The sequence below is a fragment of the Passer montanus genome, unplaced genomic scaffold, assembly GCF_014805655.1.
Source record: "Passer montanus isolate IOZ18808 unplaced genomic scaffold, ASM1480565v1 scaffold4, whole genome shotgun sequence".
Classification (NCBI taxonomy): domain Eukaryota; kingdom Metazoa; phylum Chordata; class Aves; order Passeriformes; family Passeridae; genus Passer; species Passer montanus.
This window is the reverse complement of record NW_024368818.1, coordinates 2025360-2051527: the sequence shown is the minus strand read 5'-3', so window position 1 is coordinate 2051527 and position 26168 is coordinate 2025360. Positions and strand designations below refer to the sequence as shown.

At 40.1% G+C, this 26168-nt stretch overlaps 1 protein-coding gene across 1 annotated transcript in view; it reads left to right on the top strand.

Moving 5' to 3' along the window:
* MTUS2 (microtubule associated scaffold protein 2) overlaps positions 1 to 26168 on the top strand; it is a 238767-nt gene that overhangs the window by 85687 nt on the left and 126912 nt on the right. Inside the window, exon 5 of the mRNA XM_039718410.1 lies at positions 6282 to 6488. Within this exon, the coding sequence (XP_039574344.1) occupies positions 6282 to 6488 (207 nt within the window). The remainder of the gene's footprint in view (positions 1 to 6281; positions 6489 to 26168) is intronic.

Genomic DNA, 26168 nt, shown 5'->3' with positions numbered 1-26168 from the left:
TGAGCTTTTAATCCAGTTTCCAATGCTGGTGATATCAGCCCTGCCCTGAGGTAATGGAAACAGAGGGATCTGACCGGTTGCTATCCCGTGACACGGTGTGCGGCACCACGGAGGCTCTGACACTGAAATCGCCATGGCACGCTATCGAGGGCAGCAGCAGTGCCTCTTAAGGAGGATTTTATTCCCCTGTGCCATGCCATTCATAATGCAGCAGTCTGGTTAAGCAGCACTGATAAGATGGGTGGCTTGGCCCATGTATAATACTAATCCTCATAAAACTGACTCTGAAGTAATTGATAATTAAATCCCTGAACTGCTGTGATGGAGTGCAAGTATTATGAGTGCATTGAGGGCTTTGTTAGTTTTACGTTATGCCAAGTAGAAAGTAAAATAATGATGAGTGCTCCCTCAAGTGTGATCTCTAAGTGTGATGCCTAAAGTGTGGTTGGATCAGTGATCCTTCTTCATCAGTAGGATGTAGGACATGTGGTGGCATTGGCTGCAATTGCCTTATTAAGCAGTGCTGCTCCTTTGGTGGTGCTTTGCCTCAGGTGGGTCAGACAAGCAGCCTGACTGTAAGAAAAAGTGTTCTGCAAAGTAGGTAAAATAAGAAGTTATTGAATTATGGTAGACTTATAGGTGCCATAGAGTCTCTGAAATCTTAATATTTGTTTATTTTATGAAAATAGACTCTGCTCTTTCTATGGGAAACTTGTAAGTCAAAACAAGCATTGAAGCATACTGTGTCTATAACATGTAAAATATTAATATGTTTTCCTTGGTTATAAAGACTTCTTGAAGCAAGTGTGTTAGGATTTGCATTCATTAGCTGATTATTTTGATGGAATTAATGTCTGATTTTGAAAAGTGTAACAGAGATCTCATCATTAAAGCTTCACTTTAATTATGCTCATTAATTTAACTTAATTCTACATTTTTCCATAGTGTTTAGGGTATTTTTTTTCTCAGAGAGTGAGTTAATGAAATGTTACTTCCTATCACCTCTCTGTGTATTGAACTTGTCAGTCCCGAGGGTCTAGCTACTCCTCTTATTTCTAAGCAAGTCAACTTTCATTGAAGATAGAATTTACCCATAAATCAGGACTGCAATATTTGTCAGTCCTTGGACAGACACAGATATATGCATCTATTTGTGTCTTTGCATATGTGTAATGTATTTCATCTCAAATGCCAAAATATGTCTACAGCTTTTTCCCAGCAGGAAAGCTTTATTTTCATGTTTATTCTCAGGAATAAATAACCTAATAATGACCTGTTAATTGAACATGTAAATTAAATTTGAAGATAGAAAAGAGGTTTTGAGGTAACTTCCTGATATATTGCCATACTGCTACTCCAGCTCAGTCTGTACTTGCAGTCTGAGGTACTTAGATTTGAACTGGCAAACTTCTTAATTGGTTAAGGAAAGAGGGACAAGGGAATAGTTCAGAGAGGAAAACATTCTCTGTCCTGCACTAACCTGCAGAGTTTTCAGTTCACACTCTCAATTTTCTTTGAGAGAGCAATCTGACTGTTAAAAAAAAATAAAAAAGGTTTCAAAGGGACACACTTCCTCATGAATTTTTTTAAGGACATTGTCATCTTACTTGAGACATTGCCATCTGCCACCTCTCTGCTCCAATTACTGTGTCTTCAAGGAACCAAACCCCATCAAGGAACCAAACCCCATCATATTGGAAGGGTTCTCTCTATGACAGTTGTACCAAGCTGTCACTCATCAGAACAGTATGTGGAGCAATCTGGGTGTAGGAGCAGGCAAACACTTCCTACCTTGCCTCCTTCCTGCTGAGAGCCAAGTGTTGTCTCTGGCTGGACATCCACAGCCCTTCTGAGCAGCCTGTGAGATGCAGCTCCAGTGCAGAGAAGTGTTCTGGCTGCTCTGGCTGCCAGTGGAAAATGCAATGAGTGAGACTCATGCATGGATGATTTCTGTGCTGCAAGCTTTGAGGGATGCTGTGCTTTTCACAGTAGCTGCCGAGCGAACACGGACATTTGCAGCTTGAATGAGTTGTGAGATGACAAGTTGTTGGGGTGTTGAGAATGTGCTAACCAGCCTTGGTTTGCCTGGGAGCTGGCAAGGCACAGAGCAGTTTTTGCTGCTTTTAAATCTGAATTGTGAGGAGGTGAGCATTTACTACCATATGATGGTGGACTGACCCATCAGAAATTAATCAGTGCTCAGCAGTGACAACTGTTTGGCCTTTGGAACTGACCTGTCCCAGGCTTGATGGTATTTGAATGAGAAACCATCAGGGCAGCTGGGCTCAACCTGCTCTCTGTTGTTTAGGTGTAAGCCATTAAAGCCTCTGTTCTAAAGCCCCTTTCCTCAGTTCTTGTTCAGAGAGAAGTTGTTAGTCTATACAGGGAAACCACAAATGTAGTGGCACCAGAAAAGATTTCTCACTTGCATGATTTGTTTTCGATCTGCAAAGATACCAATGTTTGGGTTAACTCTGAGCTGGGTTAACTCAGCTTGTATTATCTCTGACTGATGCGGTGACATTGGAGATACGTTCTTTATTTCCCAATATGCAGTGAGAATAGTGATGTTCAGATCATCAGTAAGTGAGAGAAAATGACATCTAATGATTAAAGTTTTAGCAGGAACGCTGGTTAAAAAAATAAAAAAGGGAAAGCAAAGAAAACCAAAAGCTCTACAATCAGATAACAAAGACTTGCCAAGGATCCCTGAATTACGGAGTTTTAAAGTCTTGAACTGCTACTCTTTTTCATAAGAACATATCTGTATAACTCATTTCTTTAATTTTTCATTCATTTCAGCTAAAACATATTTCAAATTTCACAGAGAAATTACATGAAAGTTGCTTTTTAACCGTGCACGAAGATGCAATTCTTATGCAGTGGGGATGCATAAGTGAAGTTCAGACTTTTAACAGTGTCTCCCCAGGCACATCTAGTTTGTGTCAATCAGTCCCTAACTCAAAATGTTTTTATATTTCTGGATGGGAACAGCTTGAAGTGTCATAGAAAATCACTTGTGTGCATACAGACAACAATACTTAATTCTATAATTAGCTTCAGGCAGTGAGACAACTAGAAAGATTTTTTAAGCTTATTTTGGCAGATTTTCATTAAAATAAAAGCTGCTCATTAAAATAACTTTTGTTTTGAACTCCCAGACCTTGTTTGTAGGAGTACTTCTATACTTTTAAGAAACAGAAATAAAGCAAAAAACATGCATGAGAAAACTTGATGAAGTTTAGAACAGAAAATACAATAGGCTGGTGTCTCATGTATTTTAATGAGAAAGAATACACAATATTACTTAGCTTTAAGAATTTGAATGCATCCCTAATGAGGATAATGTCCTGCCCCCAGGTCCTTATGGTACAGAAGAAGTGGATTACAAAGAAAGGAAGTGAAAAATAATTTAAGGATGATGATGAGTTCAAGATGCAAAATATTGTTAGTTCAGGGGGAATTGGAATTGAAGTCATAAACTAGAAACACACAAAAAAGTATGAGAAAAAAAACACTGAATCCTCTGCCCAAGTCTGGAAGAATGACTTTGAAGAAAAGATAAAGATGGTTGAGCAGTTTGTAACCAAAACCCTTTTGGTTTTAAGGAAATTCTTTTTCTTCTTCATTCATGGTGCTTGGTCACAAACTGCAGAGAACAGTCAATCTGGGGACTTGGTGTGGGTATCCCTGTGGCTGAGTTGGGTACCTGGAAGTCTCAGGTGAGCCACACTGCTCTAGCCCAAGCATGTTTGAAATTCTTTTTAAATAAAGCCATTTCTAACTTTTTTCCACTGCCCCAGTGGAATTTCCCCTGTTTTGTTGCAGGAAGTCTATGATATTTATAGTTTGTTGCTGTAAAATGGAAATATCTCTCCCTCCACCTCAATTTTCAGAGATGTTTAAGAAAAAGAAATCTCAGCTTATGTAGTCCAGGTGCATTTTTTGGAAACCTGTAAAACCCACGAGAGACAGCCCCATATCTTCTCCTTGCTGTCACTGAGCTGGGCAGTTCCTCGCCCCTGCAGCTGCTTACCACGAGTACTTGTCTCACCTTCAGATTTGGAGGGTGCCTGGGCTTGGTGCTGCAGCTGATGCAGCACACGGAGTATTTTGCAGTGGGTAGGGAAGAAGTCTTGGCTTTGGAAGCAGTCTGGGTGCTCTGCAGCTGGCCATAAATCAGCTGTAGTAGACCACTGTCAAAGCAGCACTGCACAAACCTGGCAGTGAACTGATGGTGACCATCACTGCCTATCTCTTCTCTGTGCTAATGTGCCTGTTCTGCCCTTCATCTGCACCCAGAACCCATGGCTACCAAAGGAAGGCACATTCATGATCATAGTCTAAAATTGCCTCTGCTGGTGCCAGGGATGGGGAGTGAATGAGGATTTTAGTAGTCTTTTATTACTCACTATAGATATTTGTTAGTTTCATTTGGGTTACTCTGCACAGCATGTACTTCTGGGCTGGCAAAGGTGTTGCAGATATCCATCTCCTTGTGCCTTAATAAAGGGCCAAATCTGGGGAAAGGGGGTACAAAAATGAATTTTTAAGAGCCTAGAGTATATAGTTTTTTTCGTTAACCAAGGAGCATTTTTTTAGATCTTTACAGGAACGTGTTTTATAGGAGAACAAAACTCTTTTTAGCTGGGTGTTACACCTATTTCTGTTTCAAAAGGAAAGGCTTAGTTACATTAAACAAAGCTTAGCATTAGTATTGTGATGAGGTACACAAATATCTTTCAAAATCCCTGTAACATTCTTCTGCTCAAAGGAGTTAGTCTTGTTTTCTCTAAAGTCTTCTCACAGTGAAATGCTTCATTAAAATTAATAAGGCTGTGACCTACATAGTTTACAAAAGAATTAAATACTGTAATAATATGACCATATTCTTACTGTGCAGTTAATTTGTATTTTTCTTTATATTATGACTGTTTACTTCTTCCTTTGAAGTTTGTGTCGGGCTAGTGTAAAAATAATGTTCACTGAATAACAACAGAAAAAGGGTGACTTTGTGGCCTTTTCTGACAGAATATGTTGACAGCTTTTAATATTGCCTTTTCTCCTATCCCACTGCAGGGGGGACACTCTAGCATCAGGTTTTGAAAGGGTGACTTTGTGGCCTTTTCTGACAGAATATGTTGACAGCTTTTAATGTTGCCTTTTCTCCTATCCCACTGGTCCTGATCAAACACTCTAGCATCAGGTTTTGGAGATTGTTGTTAATATTTTTTTTTAAATATGTAATTTTGCTGCACAGAATTCCACAAGGAACAGGAATCTGGTATTCTCAAATCTAGGAAGAAAAAGCTCTCTCCAAATTTATGTACACTTGAGGTCTGGTGTCACTTGGTATCCAGACCTTCCAACCAAAAGGAAAATCTAATCTTTGGCCCTTGACCTTGAAGGCAAGACTGCCATGATCACGGACCTTTGGCCTGTGAAGAAAAAGAAGAACATTTGTGAACCTGTGTTCTGTATTTGCCTGGAAAAGTTTGCCTGAGCAAGAGCAGCAGTGTACAGGTTAGGACAGAAGCTGAGGACAGGTGAGAGGTTGGTAGCCACAGGCAGGCACCACAGCTGAGCTGCAGCTGTGGTCTAACTCCAGGTGCCATAAACCTGCTGCTGGCACTTGTCTGAGACCCGGTGGATGTCACTCACATGGGCTGATGTCTTAGCAAGGAGAAGTCCACCAATGGAAATGGCCAGTGGTATGTTAAAAAAGTAGGACTTTACAGGTCATGTCCTTGTTCCCAGGCTTGGCGCAAGAGAAGGGAATTTTTTTTAGTAGAATTTAAAAGAAGAACTTCAAAGAAGTTTTTTCTTTGATGAAATACAAAGAAGTTCTGTGTCCTTGAAGAGGATTGTTGCTGGTTTACAATACTTTCCAAAATTGGAAGTTATGTGTAGCATATTTGTCTCAGTGAGTTTTTTTAATTGGCCCTCAATAAACGTAAAATTAGAAAATGATACAGCATTGAAGAAGATAACATTAAAAGAAATTCATAACAGTGTTGAACTATGTTACTTTGTTGGAAGTTTGAGTTATGCCCCATGAGTACGTGGCACATTTCACCTTTTAAAAATGATTGTGACCTGAAATTTTTACACCAAATATCTTTTCAGTGCAGCAAAAAATAAGACATCACTGCAGTCTGATCAGCTCTTTAAACTTGTATTCAGTCTTAGTACTGCCTTTATGTAGCTGGGAGATACAATTAATGGTCAGTGTCTCACAGTTAACTTATTTAACAAAAATTTTTTCTTTTTCCTTCTTTCAGTTGATCTTAAGAAAGGATCATGTCCAAGTGCTGCAAAATCAAATCTCCCCAAGCCCTGCCCGTCTGGACTTCGTCCCCCAGGTTATTCACGGTTGCCAGCAGCTAAGCTGGCTGCATTTGGGTTTGTCAGGAGCTCAAGTGTGTCCTCTGTCTCCAGCAACCAGTCAAACGACAGCGCTCAGAGTGACCAGAGCAGGACAACTAACCGTAAGTCCCAAAAGTGCCCTTCTTTCTGTAGGGCTGTTAAACAGATGTGTTCCAGGATTGTCCAGACTGTAGTTTCCAGATAGTTCAGAACTAATGAAATCTGTGCAGTACTTGCTAGTCTCTTCTGTGCTACTGACTTCGGTTTGGTGTCTTGATTGCCCAGTGAAGTTTTTAAAAAATATTAATACTAATTATTAAATATTAATAAACAAACGTTAAATTGTAACAACTGTTTAAAATATTAATGGTAACAGATGAATAGGGCCTGAGTGTTGAGGAGATTGTTTTCTCTGCTACAGAGAAAATTCCATTAAGAGAGAATCTGAGTCATTCTTTCTTACATTTTTTTTTTACCTGGAACATGCCATCTTACAAGCTGAAATAGTAAATAAACAGAGTGAACTGTCTTTGGCAAGTAAATGGCAGCCAATGCAGAACAGGACAAATATTATCTAAAATAAGAGATACAGTCTTTCTCATCTACTTTTCTTCTGCTTCTTAATTTTCAGTACAATAAATTCAGCTAGTGATATGAAAAATTGAGCCAGTGATATGAAAGAGATCAGAACTGATATCGTTGTACATCTACCAGACTTTGAATGATCCCCTGGCAGAAATGTCATTCCAAATCCTATTTTCTGCAAAGGCTGTTAATTTTATTAAATACAAAATAATACCCACTGGATTCTGCAGTCCTTGGGAAATGTGCACATGCCCTGGGCTCAGAGCAGGAAGGGGGATTGAGAGATTTTCATGCCCATTTTTCTTTGAAGACTGGATTGAGCCTGAGCTGTGTCAATATCAAAGCAAGTGGTATCAGCCCAAGAGGGGTGCAGACAGGGGCACCAGGTGACTTGAAGCAGCAGAGGAGACAAGATGCTGCAGGCTCCTAAATCTTTCCCTGTTTTTATTGATTTGAAATTAATTAAAATAAATACAATTAGTATAGTTCAAAACCCTAAGGATTTTCTCTTTCCCCTTTACATGGGGTGATTGAAATGCAAAAGACTAATGTCAGCAGGGACTTTTAACTTTTCCAATGACCCCAAACATGCTTGTATCTTGTTTTACTGTTGGACTGATCGCTTATTTTTGGTTATTTCCTGATAGACTTTACTTTGAGGTCAGTCAGCCTCTTTCGCTTTATGCTTTTACCCTACATTTATGCCTTTGGAAAACTTCTCCTTTTATCTGGTGTTGTCACCTTTTAGTCTTTATTTACATAAAACCTGTGTTAAGGACAGAATTATCTGATATCTGATTAGATATAAACTACATCTCTGCAAGTAATATTGTTGTTTAGCAGTTTCAGGTGTGAATCTGAAAAAATGACAACTGCAGGTACAGCACTGTCCTTGAACACACTGGAGGTATACAGGTTCATACAAATCTAAAAGCAAAATACTCCAGGTGGCTGAATTTGAATAAATGGATTTCTATTAAGAAAACTGTGGAAGAAGCATTAGCAATCTTGGGCGTAGAAAGTTATACACACTGGAGGTATACAGGTTCATACAAATCTAAAAGCAAAATACTCCAAGCTGCTGAATTTGAATCAATTGATTTCTATTAAAAAAAAAATGTGGAAGAAGCATTAGCAATCTTGGGCATAGAAAGTTACGTCTGATTCTTCAGTTCTCTTAAAAGAAGTTGATTTCATTTCTATATTCTGGTGTATTTTTATATTATCTTTTCACATCAAGCCCATAAAAACTGAAACCACATTCCAGTCACTGGAAGGACATGGAAGCATTGTTTCAGCTGACTTAGCTGAGGATGGTAGCACTCTTTAGTGTTGGGATCAGGATGATGTTACCATCTTGTGCATATTACAAGATCAGTTTTGATGGGTATGAAAATTACCCAGGGAAAGTGTTCTGCTTGTATGAATTCATGTGGAGATGAGCTCAGCCCATCACCTGATGAAAAACAGCACCTATAACTTTGCTCTTGCTGCCAAGTTAGATAACTCATGGAAGCTGTTGTCTAGTTTCCCTCCACCTCTATGTGAGAGCAAGAGAATGAGCCTCTCCCGAGGGTCATCTCTGTCATGTGGCTCTTGTGACATGCTCAGCTGTCTGGCCCAGAAGTCTTTTTCTACTCTGTAGCTCCAAAAGGATAGTGCTTTTTCCTGGACAAAAGTGAGGGAAGGAGAAGGTGTGTTGCCAAGCAGGTGAGGGCACATCTGGTGTTTAGGGTAAGTTGATAAGTCATGACTGGGTGAGCCATCACACCAGGTAACACCTAACATCACCTGCTTGCTTTGGATTAAAGACAACATTACTCCTATTCATGGGGTAGATAGGTAGGAAGAAAAAATGTTTCCTCGTTGTTAATTTATTAACTTTCATAGAAATATTATCTGTATGAAACTGTGCCATCTTTTTCTATTTATAGTCTATGTGCCAGCAAGAGTTAAATTAGTTGCCCAGCACCCAGGGAGCACAAATTAGTTGCTTTCCATTCTACCGCAGCTTATTTAACACAGAGCAGCAGTGCACTTCAACATGCACAGAAAGCATGCAGGGGAGAAGTACTGGCTCAGGAATCTTAGCATGACATATTATTTCTTCCCTTCACTGTCTGCTGGAAGAGCAGTTTTATTTAAATTAAATAAATAGCTGATTCTGTAGCTACTACCTGAGATCATGTCTTTGACTAAATCAGGTCTCCTAGAGGGCAAGAAAAAGCTTTACTGTTAATTTCCTAGCTCAGTAGGGTAGAAAAATGCAAAATTATCTAGCTTTAGAAGTCTTCAAACATACGTAACACAATTTTCTATTTAAGTACTATCTCTGCATGTCAGGGAGAAAAAAGTAGTTGATAGCATCTTACAAGTGTGCATTTGTTATAAATAGAGGAGCTGCTACTGTTGTAAATCAAGGGGCTCATTTCAAAATCATGACATATTGTAGGTTACTGAAAGCCAATGACTATGGCTAGGTGAGAGGAAAACACTGGTTTATTTTAGGGACAGAGTGTTTTAGGGTAAACAGTGATTCTTTAAGGGACCCCAGTGAGATCCTGTTCTTGCTTTTCTCTCCTCTGCCAGATGTCTTATGGTGCTAGTTCTGCCTAAACACATTTCTTTTCAGAAGTCCCAGCTAGTGTCTCTGTCTAGGGAATAAAACCCACTTGTTTAGAAAAAGGAGACATGATGTTTGTGTTGAGGGGAAGTTTGTTAATGGAGCTTCAATGCGGCAGCCTTGTTCTTCAGCAGATTTCTCCCCTTCCTGTGACCCCTCTAAAAGCATGGAGCCTGTGCTGTGCTTCTCGATTGACTTCCTGGTGATACCTTGCATATTCAGATTGACTCAACTAAATGGATTTGAAGCTGTGGGACTGTGCTCTTTTCCCATGGTGAGACAGGACACACTGCTCAGTACTTGTCTGCTTGTCCTAGGAGTTCCATCCCAGGGTTGCGGGTGTCAGCCAGGCTGCCCTTTGCCAATAACATTCCAACAAGTGACAGTATTGCCACCAGCTGCTGATCAGGATCAGTCATAATGGGGCCCTGGTCCTATGAGGTCCTGCCCAATTTTGTACTGAGGCTCCTGAAGGAGCAGCCTCTGGGAAAGCCCAGGCTGAGGCTCAGCTCCTGGTCCTGCTACCAGTACTCCACAGATCTGTTCTGTGGCACAGATAGGTTTGCCCAATATATCTTTGTTTACGATTACCTGCAAAATTAAAATTTAGCCCCAGGTCTGGTATACTACTTTGGAAGTTTTCAAAAAATGCCTGATATTTTTAACCATTATTCTTTATTTAGAAAAAGGGAGTTTTGTACATCTAAAAACTTATTGTTTGTTTGCAGTCTAATTTGACTAGAATTGAAAAATTGAGATACTTCACACTTGAGGAGTGTGAATGTATTCTGCAAAACATTTGAAAAAGTGAATTACTAGAAAGTCAGGTTAAAATTGAAACCACCAAGATTTGGTGTGGAGAGAAACAATTGTGTAAACATAAAAAGAAACCTCCAATTTAAACAACTTGTAACAAAATATTTAACTCTGTGTATTTTCCTTTGGAATTTTAAATGCACTGTATGGAATCTTTCCCTCTGTCTGCCCCAATAAAATTTGCATGAGAGGTTCACGTCATCCACCAAAGGTCCACAGTGGTGGGATGTGGTCCCCAGGATTGTGACTCTGCAGTGAGGTAACACAATGCTCAGACTGTACCTTCTGTTTCACTGGTTTGAGGAGCTCAGAGTTCTCTCGCCTGTATCTGCATTTTGAGTGACCAGCTGAATGTCCCGCTCACACAATTAGCTTTATGTACTTCATCAGCATAGACTAACTTGCTGTAGAGTACCACATGGGAAAGAGTTTGTCAGGCACTGTGGAAGAATTTGATGTGTGGAGGATAGGAAGAAGGGTGGATTGTTTAGAATGAGTTAAGGTATGCTAACTGCTATGAGTTCAGGAGATGAAGAATGTTGGTATAACATTGGGAAATGCTTCATAGTCACAAGGTCTACTAGTCTGTTAAATAATCTTCCAACTCAAGAGATGAAATCCCTGTTGCTTAAGATTCTTTAAATAGCACAATAGCATGGTGTTAGAGGCAATTATTCTCTGTCGACGTGCTAGACTAAAAGACATAATGCTATTCAATATCTACCCACAGCTCTGAGTGCTGAAGCAATTTATTTTGGGAGTGAACAAGAAAATGGTGATGAATATTTCAAAACTTGATTTGGTGTCTCACGATAGCTATTGTTTTGTTAAAAATGATAGAAAGATGAAACTGCATGTGTTATTGATGTAAGCCTCCATGATCCTTTCTTCGATATATATATTTCTCACTGGTTTTGACCTTGAATTTCCTGGCCTTGCTAAATGTTGTATTTCCATTCTAATAAGCAAAAACGTCAAAGTGTCAGATTCAGGTGGGTGGAGAAATGAAGAAATTAAAGTGAGCACAGAAGCCTTGAATAGATGCCTAATTGCCTCCAATATGGATAGAATGTTCAAAATTGTCAAGTGGTAGACAGGTAAACCAGTTGTTCTTAAATACATAAGTATTAGTTAATATGAAGGGTTTCCTGTATGAAAATATTTTCCAATTATATTTCTATGACTGATTTTCTGTTCAGTTTTCTATATGACAAATTTAATTTTTTTTCCCTTCTGATCTTGTTCTGATATTAATGCCTTGATGGAAGAATCACTTTATGCCATCATTTCACTGTGAATAGGACTAAAATAGAACAGTACTGAGATTCTCAACCTTGTGGGATGAAGCATCTGGAAAAGTGCAGTATGCCAGCCAGGAAGAGCAAGGGCTATAAGATATTTTAGCTACCTTGACTTAGCAGTATTTACTTTTCATACTCTAGTTGCTAATGATGGGGGGAAAAAAGACTCAAATAATTACTTGGGGTTGTGGGCACAGAGGTTTCTCTCTGTTTGCAGAGATTGAAACAATAGTGCTGAAGTACAAGTTGGCTGTTAATTTCAGTGGGTTTTAGATATGGTGCTTGTGATAGTATTTTAATGTGGTATTGTTTTAATAGCTTAGATAATGTCTTTTCTATCTCCATTGTTACCCTGCCCATCAAAACACAATGCAGAGGGGAGCAGTTCCACATTGGGAGGATCTTACCACCTCTTGTAATGAATAAGTAGAGGCAGGAAGATGAAGCTGGTTTGGAAATGCAGAACTACTTTTATATGAAGATGCCAACTTGAAATATTTAAAGAGTTTTCAGTTTTGCTGAGCTTAGTTTGTCAAAACTGAAGAAATCCATGAAACTCTGAATTCTGCAAAGCTTGCGTTTTATGAGCAAAGAAATGTTGAAAGAATTTTGCCAAGCTTTTGTGCCAGCTCAACTCTAGTGCTTAATCATCATGTTTGTTATTGTTATAAAGTGCCATATAAAATCTGTGGTTTTAGTTAAGAAGTCCGGTCTGGGAGATTCTGTGTCTGTGTTCTAAAATTGTCCTGGCTCATACCCGGCAGCTCCAGTTCCAGTTTTTGGCACTTATTTCTGTCTGGCTTTTAAAAAGTGGCTTAAATGATCCACCTCACTTTCCTGTCTGTAAAATGGGGTGGGAGAGTACAAATGTTTGCACATGTATTGGGTAATGGGACGACAAGGAGGAAACAGATAGTGACAAATCCTCTTTCCTGGCCCATTTCCACACAGGATTATTTGACTGATTATGTGCACCTAATTTAGTCACAGCGACTCTTAGTGTTTAATCTGCAGAGGGTAAAAAGCAGTTCAAACCACTTGCACACCAGGCTGCCAGACACCAGTTTCACTGGAGAAGGCAGTACATTGCCCAGGATTAGATTATTCCCATTACAGACACCCAAGGTGTCTCTGTCCTTTAACTCTGTGGGAAAATGTTGATTCAATGATCAGTGTGCTGGATGCAGCTACTGTGACAACCTGCTTGGTGACCCTGTACTGGGAGGTTTCATCAGCCCCTTCTTTATTTTAAAGGTGTCCTGTGGTCGATTTTGTGCTTCCTTGGTCAATAGGAGATCATGACTACTTTATTTATTGTGATAAGATTACTTCAGTAATTTTTAGAGGGATACAAAGAAAGCAGCAAAGCCTTTTCTAAAACAACCTTTTTTCTTCCTTGATCTTTATATCACATTTTTTAAAACATCTAGTCTTCAGTGATCCTGAAGGGTATCCCCTCTGGTAGGGATGTGAGAGAGACATGAAGGAAAAGAGAGCTGGTGGTGCAGGGTGAATTTTACAGTCTGGGGAAAAACCTCGGTCAGTCCAGAGCCAGTAACAGACACAAGAACAGCATTCATCTTTCTGGGGACACTCAGCACTTGGAACAGTGGCACTTAAAGTGTCCTTTTGAAAATATGAAGACAAGGAGCAGCTGGAACATGTCTGTCACATCCAAATTAAAACCCCTTTTAAGACCAGAAAACTCACTATAAATTGTCTCTTTTTCGTTCTCTAATCTTCCTATTCTATCTGTTGAGAGGGGAAATACTCATTTGGAAGTGAACCCTGTGGGTATTCATTGAAATGGATTAATCTTTTAATTTAGCCCAGAGAAAAATTAAGGAATAAAGCTTTGAAGAAATGAGAGCTCATCCATTTCTCTTTTTCCATTTTTTTTCCTATTTTTTTCTCTCTTTGTGTTCTAAAGGAAACACAGTAAAAATCTTCATAGTCTCCCACTAATGAAGTACGACCTTGCAGGATTTTAGAGAAACTTTCTGTTTCACCATGTCTCTCTCATGCATTTCATTTCTGTTTATATTTCAATATTTAAAAGGGTTAATTTTGGATGTCTAGCTATGGGGCTTCTCACCGGTGTATTCCACTGACTTCGTCTCCAGGTTTAGTGCTTTCTGAAATTCAAGCCGGTGGTTATCTAGATGCATTAAACTTTATAAAGATACATCTTTAAAAAGCATCACATATTGCTTCTGGTGCAATTCTGCATTTTGTATTGTCTGTGAGGTTGAAGCCAGTGAGCAGTGAGGCATTCTGGCTTTGAAATCTTTAAGTAAATCAAACAGTTGCCTGACTGAACCAATTACTGTCAGTGACAAAAATCATTACAGACTCTATGATAATAGGCTTTCTTCCAAAGAAAACTTTTCCCCCCCAAAAAATGAGTACTAATTTGAAGATATAAGGAGTTTGATATGGTAGTTATGAGCCAAATTTGAGTCACAGTGAGACAAAGAAAAATACCTGTGTAACAGTTTGGAGTTATATAAATTTTGAAAGTATTTTTTAAATTATGTTTTCCCTTGTGTGATTTATGCTTAGGGTCAGTGAGGCTGTTAGCTTGTTTTCCTAAACAAGAAGCAAATAAGCTTGAGATTTCTTTGATCTCTTTCAACAAGGACCAAATTTAAAAAGTGGAACTGAGATGATCTCCTTGCAATCATATTATTAACAGCTGCAGTCAAAAGTAAAGTGTTGTGAATTTGTCACACACACAGTTCAATCCAATTGCCTTGCCAGCAATAAACAGGACCAAAGTTGGTACTGTAAATGTGACTGGCAAATCTCATTTAAACCAAAAAGTTTCAGAAAACAAAACTGTCCTCTTTATAGAACATGAAAAATCAATTAACAAAATTGTATGCTCTTGCAAAATGAAGTGTGGATAATGAACACAAACAAATGGGGATTTGGAAAAAGCCTGTAAACTGTCCCTTTTGGGAGGGAGAGTGACTGATTAGTTGAGAAGAACCATGGTGGATTAGTGCAGGTATGTATTAACAGTGGAGCAAAGGAAGACAAACTTCAAAGATGTTTCTAATCTTTGATCCCATTAGGAATCCTGCAGAAGACTTGTGAATTCTAATTTAGTAGCGTGAGAAGTGTTACAGCCGAAAGAGTGCAGCACTATTTTTAGAGGAAAAACATTTTCCATGTAGAGGTTGGGCTGGAATAACACTCATGACATTTTTTTCCATCACACTAAACTAGTCCAAATGGGTTAAAATTGAGGTCATTTATGTAAGTCTTCCAGGTGCTTTTTAGAATATCTGAAATAAAGGAAGGATAAGCATCTTTTGCAGCTTTCATTATTGCCATGGGTCTGTTAGTTGTGATCCAAGAACTTGAAAATTGCAGTTTAAGCAACTTCCTTCTGGCTTGCTGCTTGGCAATCTCTAGAGGCCTGGACAAGATTACGTGAGGCTCTAAACAGCTCAGAATGTAGTGGTTCTTTGTCTTGTGACAAGTGTGAGACCATTGGCTTTCAACTTGGGACTTCCAGAGTTAATTTTAATGCTAGAAGAAAGCTGACTAAAGTCTGAAAAAAGTGAAACCACGACTGGCAGAAAAATGACAGACTGAGACCCTCCAACCAAGAACACTAAGCTGAATAAAACAGGAACAATTGCACTGTCTTTTCCTCCATGGTGGGAGTTACTGGAAACTGTGGGCTGTTGGCACACAGGACATCAGTGGCACCACAATCAGCATTAGCAGATGTTCAGTCCCTTGGAGATGAGCCCAAGAAATGGTAGTATGCTTCCCATGTGGCAGCTTTAAGGGTCTACCTGTGGAATTGGTGGGGTTGGAGGAGAAAGGTGCTGTCATTTCTGTTTACACACATGCCTATGACTCTCTGTTCCCTGTGGCAAGGAGTCAATTAAGCTGGGCTACATGGTGTAAATCTTTAATACATGCTCTTCCCAACTTCATGATCTTCTCATCTGTCTTGACACAGTGTAAATTGCCATCACTACTTCCACAGAAGGCTGAACGGTCAGAAATACTTATGCAGAAATATGAGCATTTAGGATGGAAGAATAAAGTGCTCTGATTCAGAAGTGGGACCTGGATCTCCTGGAAGAGCTGTCAGTGTTCCCATATAAACCTCGAATCGATCGTGCGCCAGTGGGGTTTGTCTCAGAATGGGGCACACCACTCCCTGGGTGCTGATTCACCAGGCAGTCATAAGGGTACTCTGTTATTTTAGTGCACACTACCTGCATTGGGCCATTAGGCATTGAGCAGTGTGTGCTGCTATGCAAAAAGGCAAAAACTGCTAACCAGAATGCAAGGGAGATGGATGCATAGCTGGGCTGATGCCGGCAGCAACTTCTAGCAACACTAATGCTGCACAGTGGTCCTTGGTGAGACAAAACCAGGCCACATCAGTTAGTTTTTGCATGTCACAAACCTTTCTCTCCAGTGACACCAGTCTTTTCTATTTGTTTTCTTATTTAAAGTAAGTCTCTCAAAGAAGATGAATTCCATTATAGTCCTTAATTAAACTGCCACAAAGAAAGAAAACAGCTTCTAATTTGCAGAGAAGGGTCAGGAGACGCCCTTCTGTCCCACCCCTAAAAGCAAAGAATGAAATTAAATGAAGGTAAATGAGTTGTCTCCTACCACCTTTCTCTCCAGTGACACCAGTCTTTTCTATTTGTTTTCTTATTTAAAGAGAGACTTACTCTCTCAAAGAAGATGAATTCCATTATAGTCCTTAATTAAACTGCCACAAAGAAAGAAAACAGCTTCTAATTTGCAGAGAAGGGTCAGGAGATGCCCTTCTGCCCCACCCCTAAAAGCAGAGAATGAAATTAAATGAAGGTAAAGGAGTTGTCTCCTACCATTGCCATGCATCTCAGAAATACTGTGCATTTCTGGTGCCCTGATGGTGAAATATTGAAGTTCAGTCCGTGATCAACTTCCTGTCTATCACACGTTGCAGTTGTACTGTGCTTCTGCCAGCCATTTCTGGAAAGGTATGCACAACCTCCAGAGCAGCTGGGCAAAACTGAGTGAGGAATGCTGAGTTTTGAATAAAATGGCATGTCTCAATCAAAATATCTTGTGGCCAAACCTTGGAAACCCTTGTGTTGTCTTCCCCTGTTGCTAAACTGTATGGAATAGTGTGGGCTGGAGTTCAGTTTGTGCCCTCGAGTGTGTGGTATGATTTTTTTTGGGTTTAAATGACAGAATTAAAAATAGATCATTTTAAGCCAGATTTTTTTCCTCTTAAAAATAAGAATATATAATTTATTTGATGTTTTTTATAAACTCTTCTGCTCAGTTCTTACTGCACATGAGACAATCTACGAGTTAATATTACTTTTGTAATCTGAAGAAAGGGGATTTCCCAATGAATGTTATTACAATACTTTAATTTAAACTGAAGGCCTATTTTTAGATGCTTGGATGTGTCCTGGGATAAAACACTCCTTCTCTGACATGTTCTAATGTTGACTAAATGTATTATGTACTGCTTCTAGGTATCTAAGGAATTTTAATTGTCTCAGAGGTACACAATAGTGTTTTAGAATTAGGATATTTATCACTTGTCACAGCTTGTAAATTTAGATACAGAACAGGCCTGCACACTGTCAAACTGTGTGGGAAAGAAGAATAAGAGGTAGCGTCATGGTCTCTGTATGCCTTCCAAAGAATAGTTTGGAAGTATGTTCTAAAAATGTCTAAGATGTAGTTTAAAAAGGTGTCGTTTAAAAAAGCTTAAACCTGAAGGAAAGATGCAAGAAAATTTAAAAGAAAAAAGCTGATGCTAAGAAACTGTCTCTTGTGCACACAAGTCCCACTTCTTTGGCAGAGCGATAGCTGCTCTAAGAAAGGTGCTGAATTATGCATGGCTTACCAACAGTCCTGCTCTGGAGCTCGGTTGTGATGGCTTCGGGGAATGTGTGCACTCCTGAACTGTCATCTCTCTACCCATTGCGTGAATCAAAAGTACCTGCAGATAAAAAATTCAGATTAATTGAGAAAAGCCTCCAAGCAGCTCACTAAGTGATAGAAGCTTCCTATCAGTGACAGCTGGAAGATAAAACTGTAGACTGTCATGGTAAACAATTTGCAGCTATGATTCTTTTGGTACTCCCCACTGTGAAGCATGCCAGCTATCGTGTTTAAAAAACAGCCCAACTAGTAAAACTAGCTTAAAACATGAAAGATTTGTATATTTTAAATCAGACTGACTTTTTCATGGAGCCCACAGTTCTGTAACTGTAATTTTTGATTTTGTTTTTCTTCTAATTGGTGGATGGCAAGCATTTCCCTAAGTGGTATCTCGGCAGCGGTCATAAGTGGTTTCTGCCCTTTGCCAGGCTGGTGGGAAGCATCTTGGCAGGGTTGAAGCAAAGCAGCAAGGTCCATTGATGACCTCTCCCCTGCCCATATAGCCAGATATTTGGAATTATTATCCTGCTAAAATACCATAGAATGCTGATTTATAGTTCTTTAAATGTGGCCATTCTGATAATGTTTGATTCCAAAATACCTGTGCACTATCTCTGTTTTGCTGTTTTCTCTCATGGCTTTAGACGAGGAGCTCCCTCTCTTGTGGGTGCTGCCCATCACTTGCATGGCACCCAGTGATGATTTGGAAGACTGGTGCTAAATAAGAATTGTGGTAACATTTGCCTCTACTACAGCAGACACAAAGCTTCACCCTGCTTTTTTTTCCTGTTTATAACTGACTAATGAAATGTATATGTAATTACCTTTGATAATGCTTCCAGGAAAACACTGCATGCTTGTTTGAAAGTTTACATCACTGTATAGGTATTTTAGAGGGAAGTTTATTGGGGAAGGAAGGTCTGCTGGAGTTTTTAGATGTTTTTCACTGGGTAAAGAAGCCAGGGTTTTCCCAAGACTTGGATTTCTCAATTTTTTTGCAACTTCCATTGCCAACGCAAGTTCCTCCCACTGCTTGACATAATGCCCTGTCACTTGGAGCCAGGCTAGGTGTGCTCGCATCTCATATTGGCAGCTCGGGCTGGCCAAACCAACTGTGGTGGTTAACGTGCCCAGTCACATTGGCCCTCTGAGCCAAACCAACTGTGGTGGTTAACGTGCCCAGCCCTCTGAGCGTGCACAAACACTGCCCGTGGCTAACAAGGTGTGAGTGTGCACAAGCTCTGCCTGTGGCTAACAAGATGTGAGTGTGCACAAACCCTGGCTGTGGCTAACAAGGTGTGAGTGTGCACAAGCTCTGCCTGTGGCTAACAAGATGTGAGTGTGCACAAACCCTGGCTGTGGCTAACAAGGTGTGAGTGTGCACAAACCCTAGCTGTGGCTAACAAGGTGTGAGTGTGCACAAGCTCTGCCTGTGGCTAACAAGATGTGAGTGTGCACAAACTCTGCCCGTGGCTAACAAGATGTGAGTGTGCACAACCTCTGCCCGTGGCTAACAAGATGTGAGTGTGCACAACCTCTGCCCGTGGCTAACAAGATGTGAGTGTGCACAAACTCTGCCCGTGGCTAACAAGATTGCTGCCCCCTCTGCCTGTGAGTGTGCAGACAAGGAGCCGGCTGCTGGCACCTTCGGACATTTCGCCTTTCTCAGCTGCAGCGCTTGGAACCTGGGGGTCCTGCTGCACCAGGGGTGCAGCTGAGAATCAAACACTCTCAGCTTTCTTGAAACCTGTCCTTAGCTTGGCATTGGACCTGATAATAATAATAATACAATTTTGCCTTGAGGGTGGGACAGGAGATGTAGGAGCCTACTGGCTCCAAATAAACTAGGTCGGTACAGCACTTAGTGTGTTTTATATCCCCCAATATGTAGTGCATATTCCTGCATAGCAAGTGGTATGTTATTTACAGCATTTTGGTTACACTTAGAATAAATTTATTTAAATTTAACTTCTCTTCAGCATTAGCTTGCCGACCTGGAGATAAATAAGCCACCGTTCATTTTGGACTTTTATTGCATTCTATTATGCTTAGCACTTTTTAAACTATGTAGTTCTGGCAACATTTTAGCAAAGATATGTGAACAAATCACCCCATATAAATTGCTGTTCATCTGGTAAGGGCTGGAGGACTTTAGGTTTTACACTTCCCTTCTCTTTTGCAATAGTATCCTGGAGATGAAGCAGTTTTCTGGTAGTGATTCAAAGAAAATGGATATATGCTATAAAAATTTTCAAAGCAAGTGCTGAGAGATGGGAAGGGACAGCTTAGCTGGGAGTGCCCTGGCACCCACTCTGCATCAGGAGTCCTAAACTGTCCATGAGCCATGGGGATTTTCAGCACAGGGCTTCAAGACAAACTCTCCAAGAACTCAGAGTGATGCATGGGAATTAAACAGTACAAGTACAGGGAGTAATTAAGGGCTTAAGGATCACTTGCACTCATACTAACTTGAATAATTGTTTTCATTGGCTTCACAAGGCCTAGTCAGTGCCATATACCTTGGAAGGAGAGGTCTCAGCAGTCTGCTGCAGCACCAGCTGGGAATTCATATCATCCAGAGAACTTGGGAACAAGGTGTTTCCACTGTGACTGCAAGTGGGAAGTCCAACAATAACAGATAAAAAGCATCTTTTTCAAATATCTCACTTTTGTTTAAAAAAGCCTCCACAACAGATTATTAGACAATTGAAGGTTAATCTATTTACAGCTGCATGAAGAGTTCAAGTTAGCTGAACTATGGAGAGCCTCTCCATATGGCAGTGTTAGTACCAGCTCCACTGATTGTGTAGAAATTGCCTGCACTTTCCTGCTGGCTGAAGGGATGCAGTGTGGTGACAGATTTTAGCATTTCTGTATTGCATGATATAGCTAGACACAGAAACCTTTCTTTTCAGTGGACAAACTTGTTCCATCAATTTTTTGGCTCTGAAGTACAATTCAATACATTGATATTTCTAAATAAATTTCTGTCAAAAGCTGTTGGTAAATGACAATTTGTTTTCTTCCAGAAAACTGTTGGGAGGCAGGAAAGTGTTGTGATTATTGCCTTGTGAAAAGGATGAGCTCTCATACGAGCCATCTTGAAGCATACTGGAAGGTTTACCTGGGATATTTGAAGCCCAGGTGCCTTCAGCTCTCTGAACCTGCCATGTCCTAGGATACTTGGTCTGAGACCCAGACACAGGCTTTCTGGGACCACAACAGGGAAAATGACCACCAGTTGTGGGAACAATGCCCTGGATGAGAAGTTCACCAAAACCATGTTAGGGGAAGCATGAGAATGCTTCAAGACCATGTCTGAAGTGTTCTGGTCAAATGTCACACTTAGCCACTTGTTCTCAGCTCCAGTGGAACAAAGCTCTGCTTCCTTGGGGAAAGTTTTAGGAACATTTATGCATTTATGGAGCAATGATGTCCCCTCCAGACTTCCTGAGTTGAGGGAGAACCTCCATGGGCATGTTTCAACAGTGAAGTAGATATAGACCTTCATCTCTGTAAAGCTGGCTTTGGCATTTATCATATCAAAGTATTCAAATTTATGAAACAGTTTCTTGGAGCTCAGTTAGTCCCATGGGTGACTTTTTTACAGAACCAGCAGCCGAGCTGCCTCCCTGTTAAAACTGCACAGGGAAAAGAGAGAACTGCGTCATGTGAACTGCAGGGAAATTAGAGCAGGCTGATCAAAAAATAGCAAAGATGGAAGTCAGACATTAAAGGTGATTTCATATAGACCACAAGAAATGAGCCTAGAAATGTGGTCCTAATGTGTACTATATCCTAGTACACAAGTAAAAGTATAGGCAGAAATCAGCCAGAGAAGACCTTATTTGATAAGATACTTTTTTCATTAAAAATGGTAATGAATATAAGTAAGGCATTTCATAAAGCTATCTCAGGGAGATCAGAGATGTAGGGTCACTGAAAACGGGGCAGCCTGGTGAGAAGTCCTTGATAGATGGTCAAGATAGTCCATCTTGATAGATGATAGTAACACTGAGCATGATTTGGGGCAGATTTTCTCTACTGTTGTTTATCACATGTGTAAAGGATGGACCTTGACTAAGAAGCTTGTTTCCTTTATATTTTTTGAAAATAATTAATGATGTCTAACCTATATTCCCCTTACAAGAGTTTATGCCTGCTTGTCTTGTTCTGTCTGAAGAGAATGCAGAGAATTGCTTCTGCCCAATACACACACAGAGAATTGTTTCTGCCTAATACATATTTGAAGACTCCTGTCATGTCTCATCTCATTTCCCTCTGTAGAAATGAATCAATCCATGTGCTTCAGCTCTTTCTTATGCTGTGCTTTCAAAGACCTCTGATAATTTTCTGTTCCTTACCTTTGAACTTCTGCTTTGCCTGAGTGTGATTCCCTGACCTAGACTAGTTACAGAAAGCTAATATAAATCCCACTTTGTAAAACTTTTCATAATGGAAGTCTATCACCTATGGTCAAGGAAATGAAATCTTTCAGAGTTGATATAAACTTGCCTAAGGATACCAATCAGAGAACAAGCAGAGCCAGGGAGGTGACCCAAGGCCCCAACTCCCTAGCCAGTCCTTGTGAAGACTGGCAAATACACGACCTGCAAGCTTTTCCTTGGAGAAATGTACCATGAGGAATCACTAAAAGATCTGGACTGCCCCCCAGACTGGTCCTTTTACTTGCAAAATGTGAGCTGTAGCAGTGCCTCTGGTATTGATGTGCTGACTGCTCTTGGTATGGCATTCACCCAGCTGAACTCCTACGGCTCCAGTCTCTTGTAGGCTGAAGGCATGACAACTTAAAATGTGCTTTATCCTCTTCCCTCTCACCTTCAAAACCTTCCGTAAATGGAGATGAGAACCCAAGTATAAGTTCTCTTCAGGTAAATTTGTGTCTTTTAGTGATAGATTAGAGAAGAAAAGCAGAGAAATTTAAAAAAGAGCTGGTATATGCTGCTTGCTCCAACCGGAGCTCACTTCGCCAACTCAATAAAGTAAAACTACAAGTATCTGTAAAATGAGTTTGTAGGAGAGGTTGCCCAGCATGAGCTGCAATTGCAGCAAATTATTTCTACTTAATTATTGTGCAGTAGTGAGTACATTAAGATGTTCCACCTTCTCCTTAGCAATGTGATGTTTACTGAACCACAGCACATCTCAGCTGCACTGAGTAAACACATATTTATCTATCTGGTTTAAAAATGCTAAAATATTCTAATAATTATTCAGCTGATCTATACATCTTACCTTTGCAATGGCTCGGGCATGTCTACTTGTTTTTATTGTTTGAGGGTTTTTTTGTGGTTTGGTGTTTTGGTTTAGTTTGTTGTTTTTTTGGTTTTTGTTTGTTTTTTTTTTTTAATAAGATACATTTATTCATTTTCTTCTCTGCTCTATTGGAATAGTTTATCTGTAATTTAAGATGCAGTAACTTTGTTACCAATGGAAATCAACAAATTAATTTGATACTAGCAATTGCTTAGCCTCCCCAGTGCCAGAGAAACCCCAGTGCAAGAAAGGGTGTACTAATACTTCATGAACATGCAGCACTTGCACCAGCACACTGCTGATTGAAAAACACAGGAGAATTTTCTTCAAAGGATTCTGAATAAAGCCTTTGGTCCTGTTTCCACATGTGGATTTCTTTTATTTTTTTTCATTGTCCTAAATACATTTGTTAGACTACCTCATTTTGAACTGTAGCTGAAGCTACATTAAAGATTTTGCATGCATTTAATGCATCACTGAAAACAATTGAGAGTTACATATATATTTTACCTGATAAATATCTCAGCATTCAAAATCCTTCTGAATCCTTGGACAGTGCTACTTAATCTCTTAAACATGCACTTATAATTACTTAAGAATCCACATGCTGGAGATCTAGTGACCCCGTTGTGCTCTGCACTGCCATATGTGGGAGTTGATTTGGGCTTTATTAATCCAAATAATTTTTGAACCTTGTGAACATACTCAGGACTTAGCAAGTGCTAATGAGCATTGCTAGCAAGCTGAGCAAATGGTGTTGTCCAGCCAGAAGCCCTGTGATGGGTGCACAGCCCCGTGCTGCACACAGTGGTGGTGAGTTCTGCCCTTAAAAGACCTTTTAAATGTAGCTTAGTTACTAGGAAATGTGTGTGCTGAAACTTGCAGTGGTATCAGATATGGTGGCAAGAAAACTGACTGAGATTGCCTGAAAGATTTAAACTCAAATAATAGCTTTTTTCAAATGTAAAGCTTCTCTATAGTACAGCAGAAAAGTAAATGCTTTTCCTTCCTTTGAGGTACAGTGATGGTCTTAAACTGCATTTCAGGGCATGCTGAATGCTTTATTAGTATCACTAGCTACAACCCCTTTCTGTGAGCCCTTATCTATGAACTATTTATGTTCCAGAGAGGGAGGAAAAATTATTATGCATGAAATAATATAATGTCCAGTATAGACCTCTCTTGAAGCAATAGAGGTGTGTTTATCAGTATGAATGCACTAATATAGTCATCATAAATCCCACTGTATGAAGCTGTTAAAAACGATTTGTTACTGGTAATATTATGTATATATGTATTAGCAGCTTTCAATATTTTAATGTCTAGCCTCATAACTAGCTGTGCTTAGAGAGATGCTGCCAAGTTAAATGTTCCTTCTCTATGTTTCAAATGGTACATTCAGTAGTTAAAATGAAAGAATACAATAAGAAAATAAGTTGAATTTACTGTTTGGTTTTGCTTACAGTAGTCCAGCCATGTGGATTGATTAGTTGCCAACCAGGCAACTTAATTTCAAACATCCTATCCGGGCATTTCTGAGATGTGCTTTGTACAGCAGCAGCACTCTTCGGGTTTCTGTCCATCCTAAAATCCATTGCTGTTTGCTTTAAAAGCTCTTCTGTTTTCTACACCACTACCCCATTTACCTGCTCCATGCACACTTTGAGACCCAACAGGTCACTCACCTTGTCCCTGAGTCCTCTTGGCACTGATGTTTCCATGCCAAACAAGTATCCCAAGCTGCTGCTGGGGGAGAAAGGAGCAGCCTTGTCATAGTGTGATACTGTTTCCATAGACAGCTGAAGGAGCACTGGATTTTCAAGGTGATAGGCATTTTGGGCTCACCTTATCAACCCATCTGCATCAGCAGATGGAAGGTGGGCCTTTCTCGGGGCTGCATAATAGGTGACAGCTGCTAATTATAATGTCCTGAAGACTTTGCATGGTGAACAAGAACTATTTCTAGAGAAGCAAAATGTTTTCTTTCCAGGTCCCCAGTGCAACTGACCGTGCTGGACTGGGTGGTGGCACTGCAGGTAAAGCCCACCATGATCTGTGCTTGTCTGTTGTGAGCTACTGCTGGCCACACGTGTAACAAGGGTACACCTGTCCTGAATATTGCCCTCAGGTACTTCCTCCTCTGAAGATACATCACATCCTCCTCTTATCCCACTGCAACAGTGTCATTTGAGGTTCCTCTTTGGCTACAGGTCAGACCAGTGGTCCTCATTGTCAGGTAGCTCTTGCACCATCTGGAGCTGAAAGCCTCCTCAGAGAGCACTGACTCACCCTGCATAGCACAAGAGTCATGATTGTCATTCAAACTTAAATGTGCTTCTTGTGTCAAGGGCAAATAAACCTGCTTTCTTCTCCCATAAGTAGGCTTTGGCAGTGAATGAGCCCTTTAAGCTAGTTTGTAAATAACTGCACTGTAGGATAGAGACTTCTTATGGAGAAAAAAGGGAGTTTAACCGTGAGCATATTTACATATAGATAAACTGTCCATTTTTCCTGGGGTCTAATAGAGAAACCAGAGGTAGGGCTGGGTACTCTGTATTAATTGGACCAGCTCTGTTTTCTCACAAGCTTTTCTTCACTCAGAGAAAGTCAGCTCCTTCCAACACTGTCTGAAGTCAGTCACACTGTGGTCAGAATAAATGGAAGTGCAGCCCCTTCCCTTGCAAGAGACTTAGGGATCTAGCCACAGCACAAGGGCATTAAAGAACTCCATGTCACATCTTGCCCTCTAAAGCAGCTAAATATAAACAGGACTTCTGTACCACAAAGGTCTGCCCTTAAAAGTACCATAAACAAAAATCAGGACTGTGAACCTTGGAGAGCTACCTGTGAGTGCCAGAGAGAGGATGCTGCTTATGCACTGGACAAAACACTGCCATGTCAGAGGCATTAAAATGACATGTTTATCCTGTAAAATGAACTTGAAAGGTTCAGCTCTCCAGCCACCTGTTCAGGTCTGGCTAAGTATTGTCTGAGAAAGCCTGGTTGGGAAAGGACTTGTTTAGATAGGGTGGCCTCGACTGAGGGACAGTTTATTATCCTCTGAGAATAAACATGTTTTCATTGTGGAAGATTTTGCAGAGTTTTGGAGGGGATTTTTTTTGTCAAAAAGAAGATTCCTATCACAAATGAGATAGATGATCTGTATTGAACACATAATGAAGAATAGTGCCTGTGTAAAATACACAAGGAAGATGCTCTGAGAGGGATTCAATTGTTTGCCTGTAGGTTTCTTGTGCAGACTTGGAAAGCCCAGG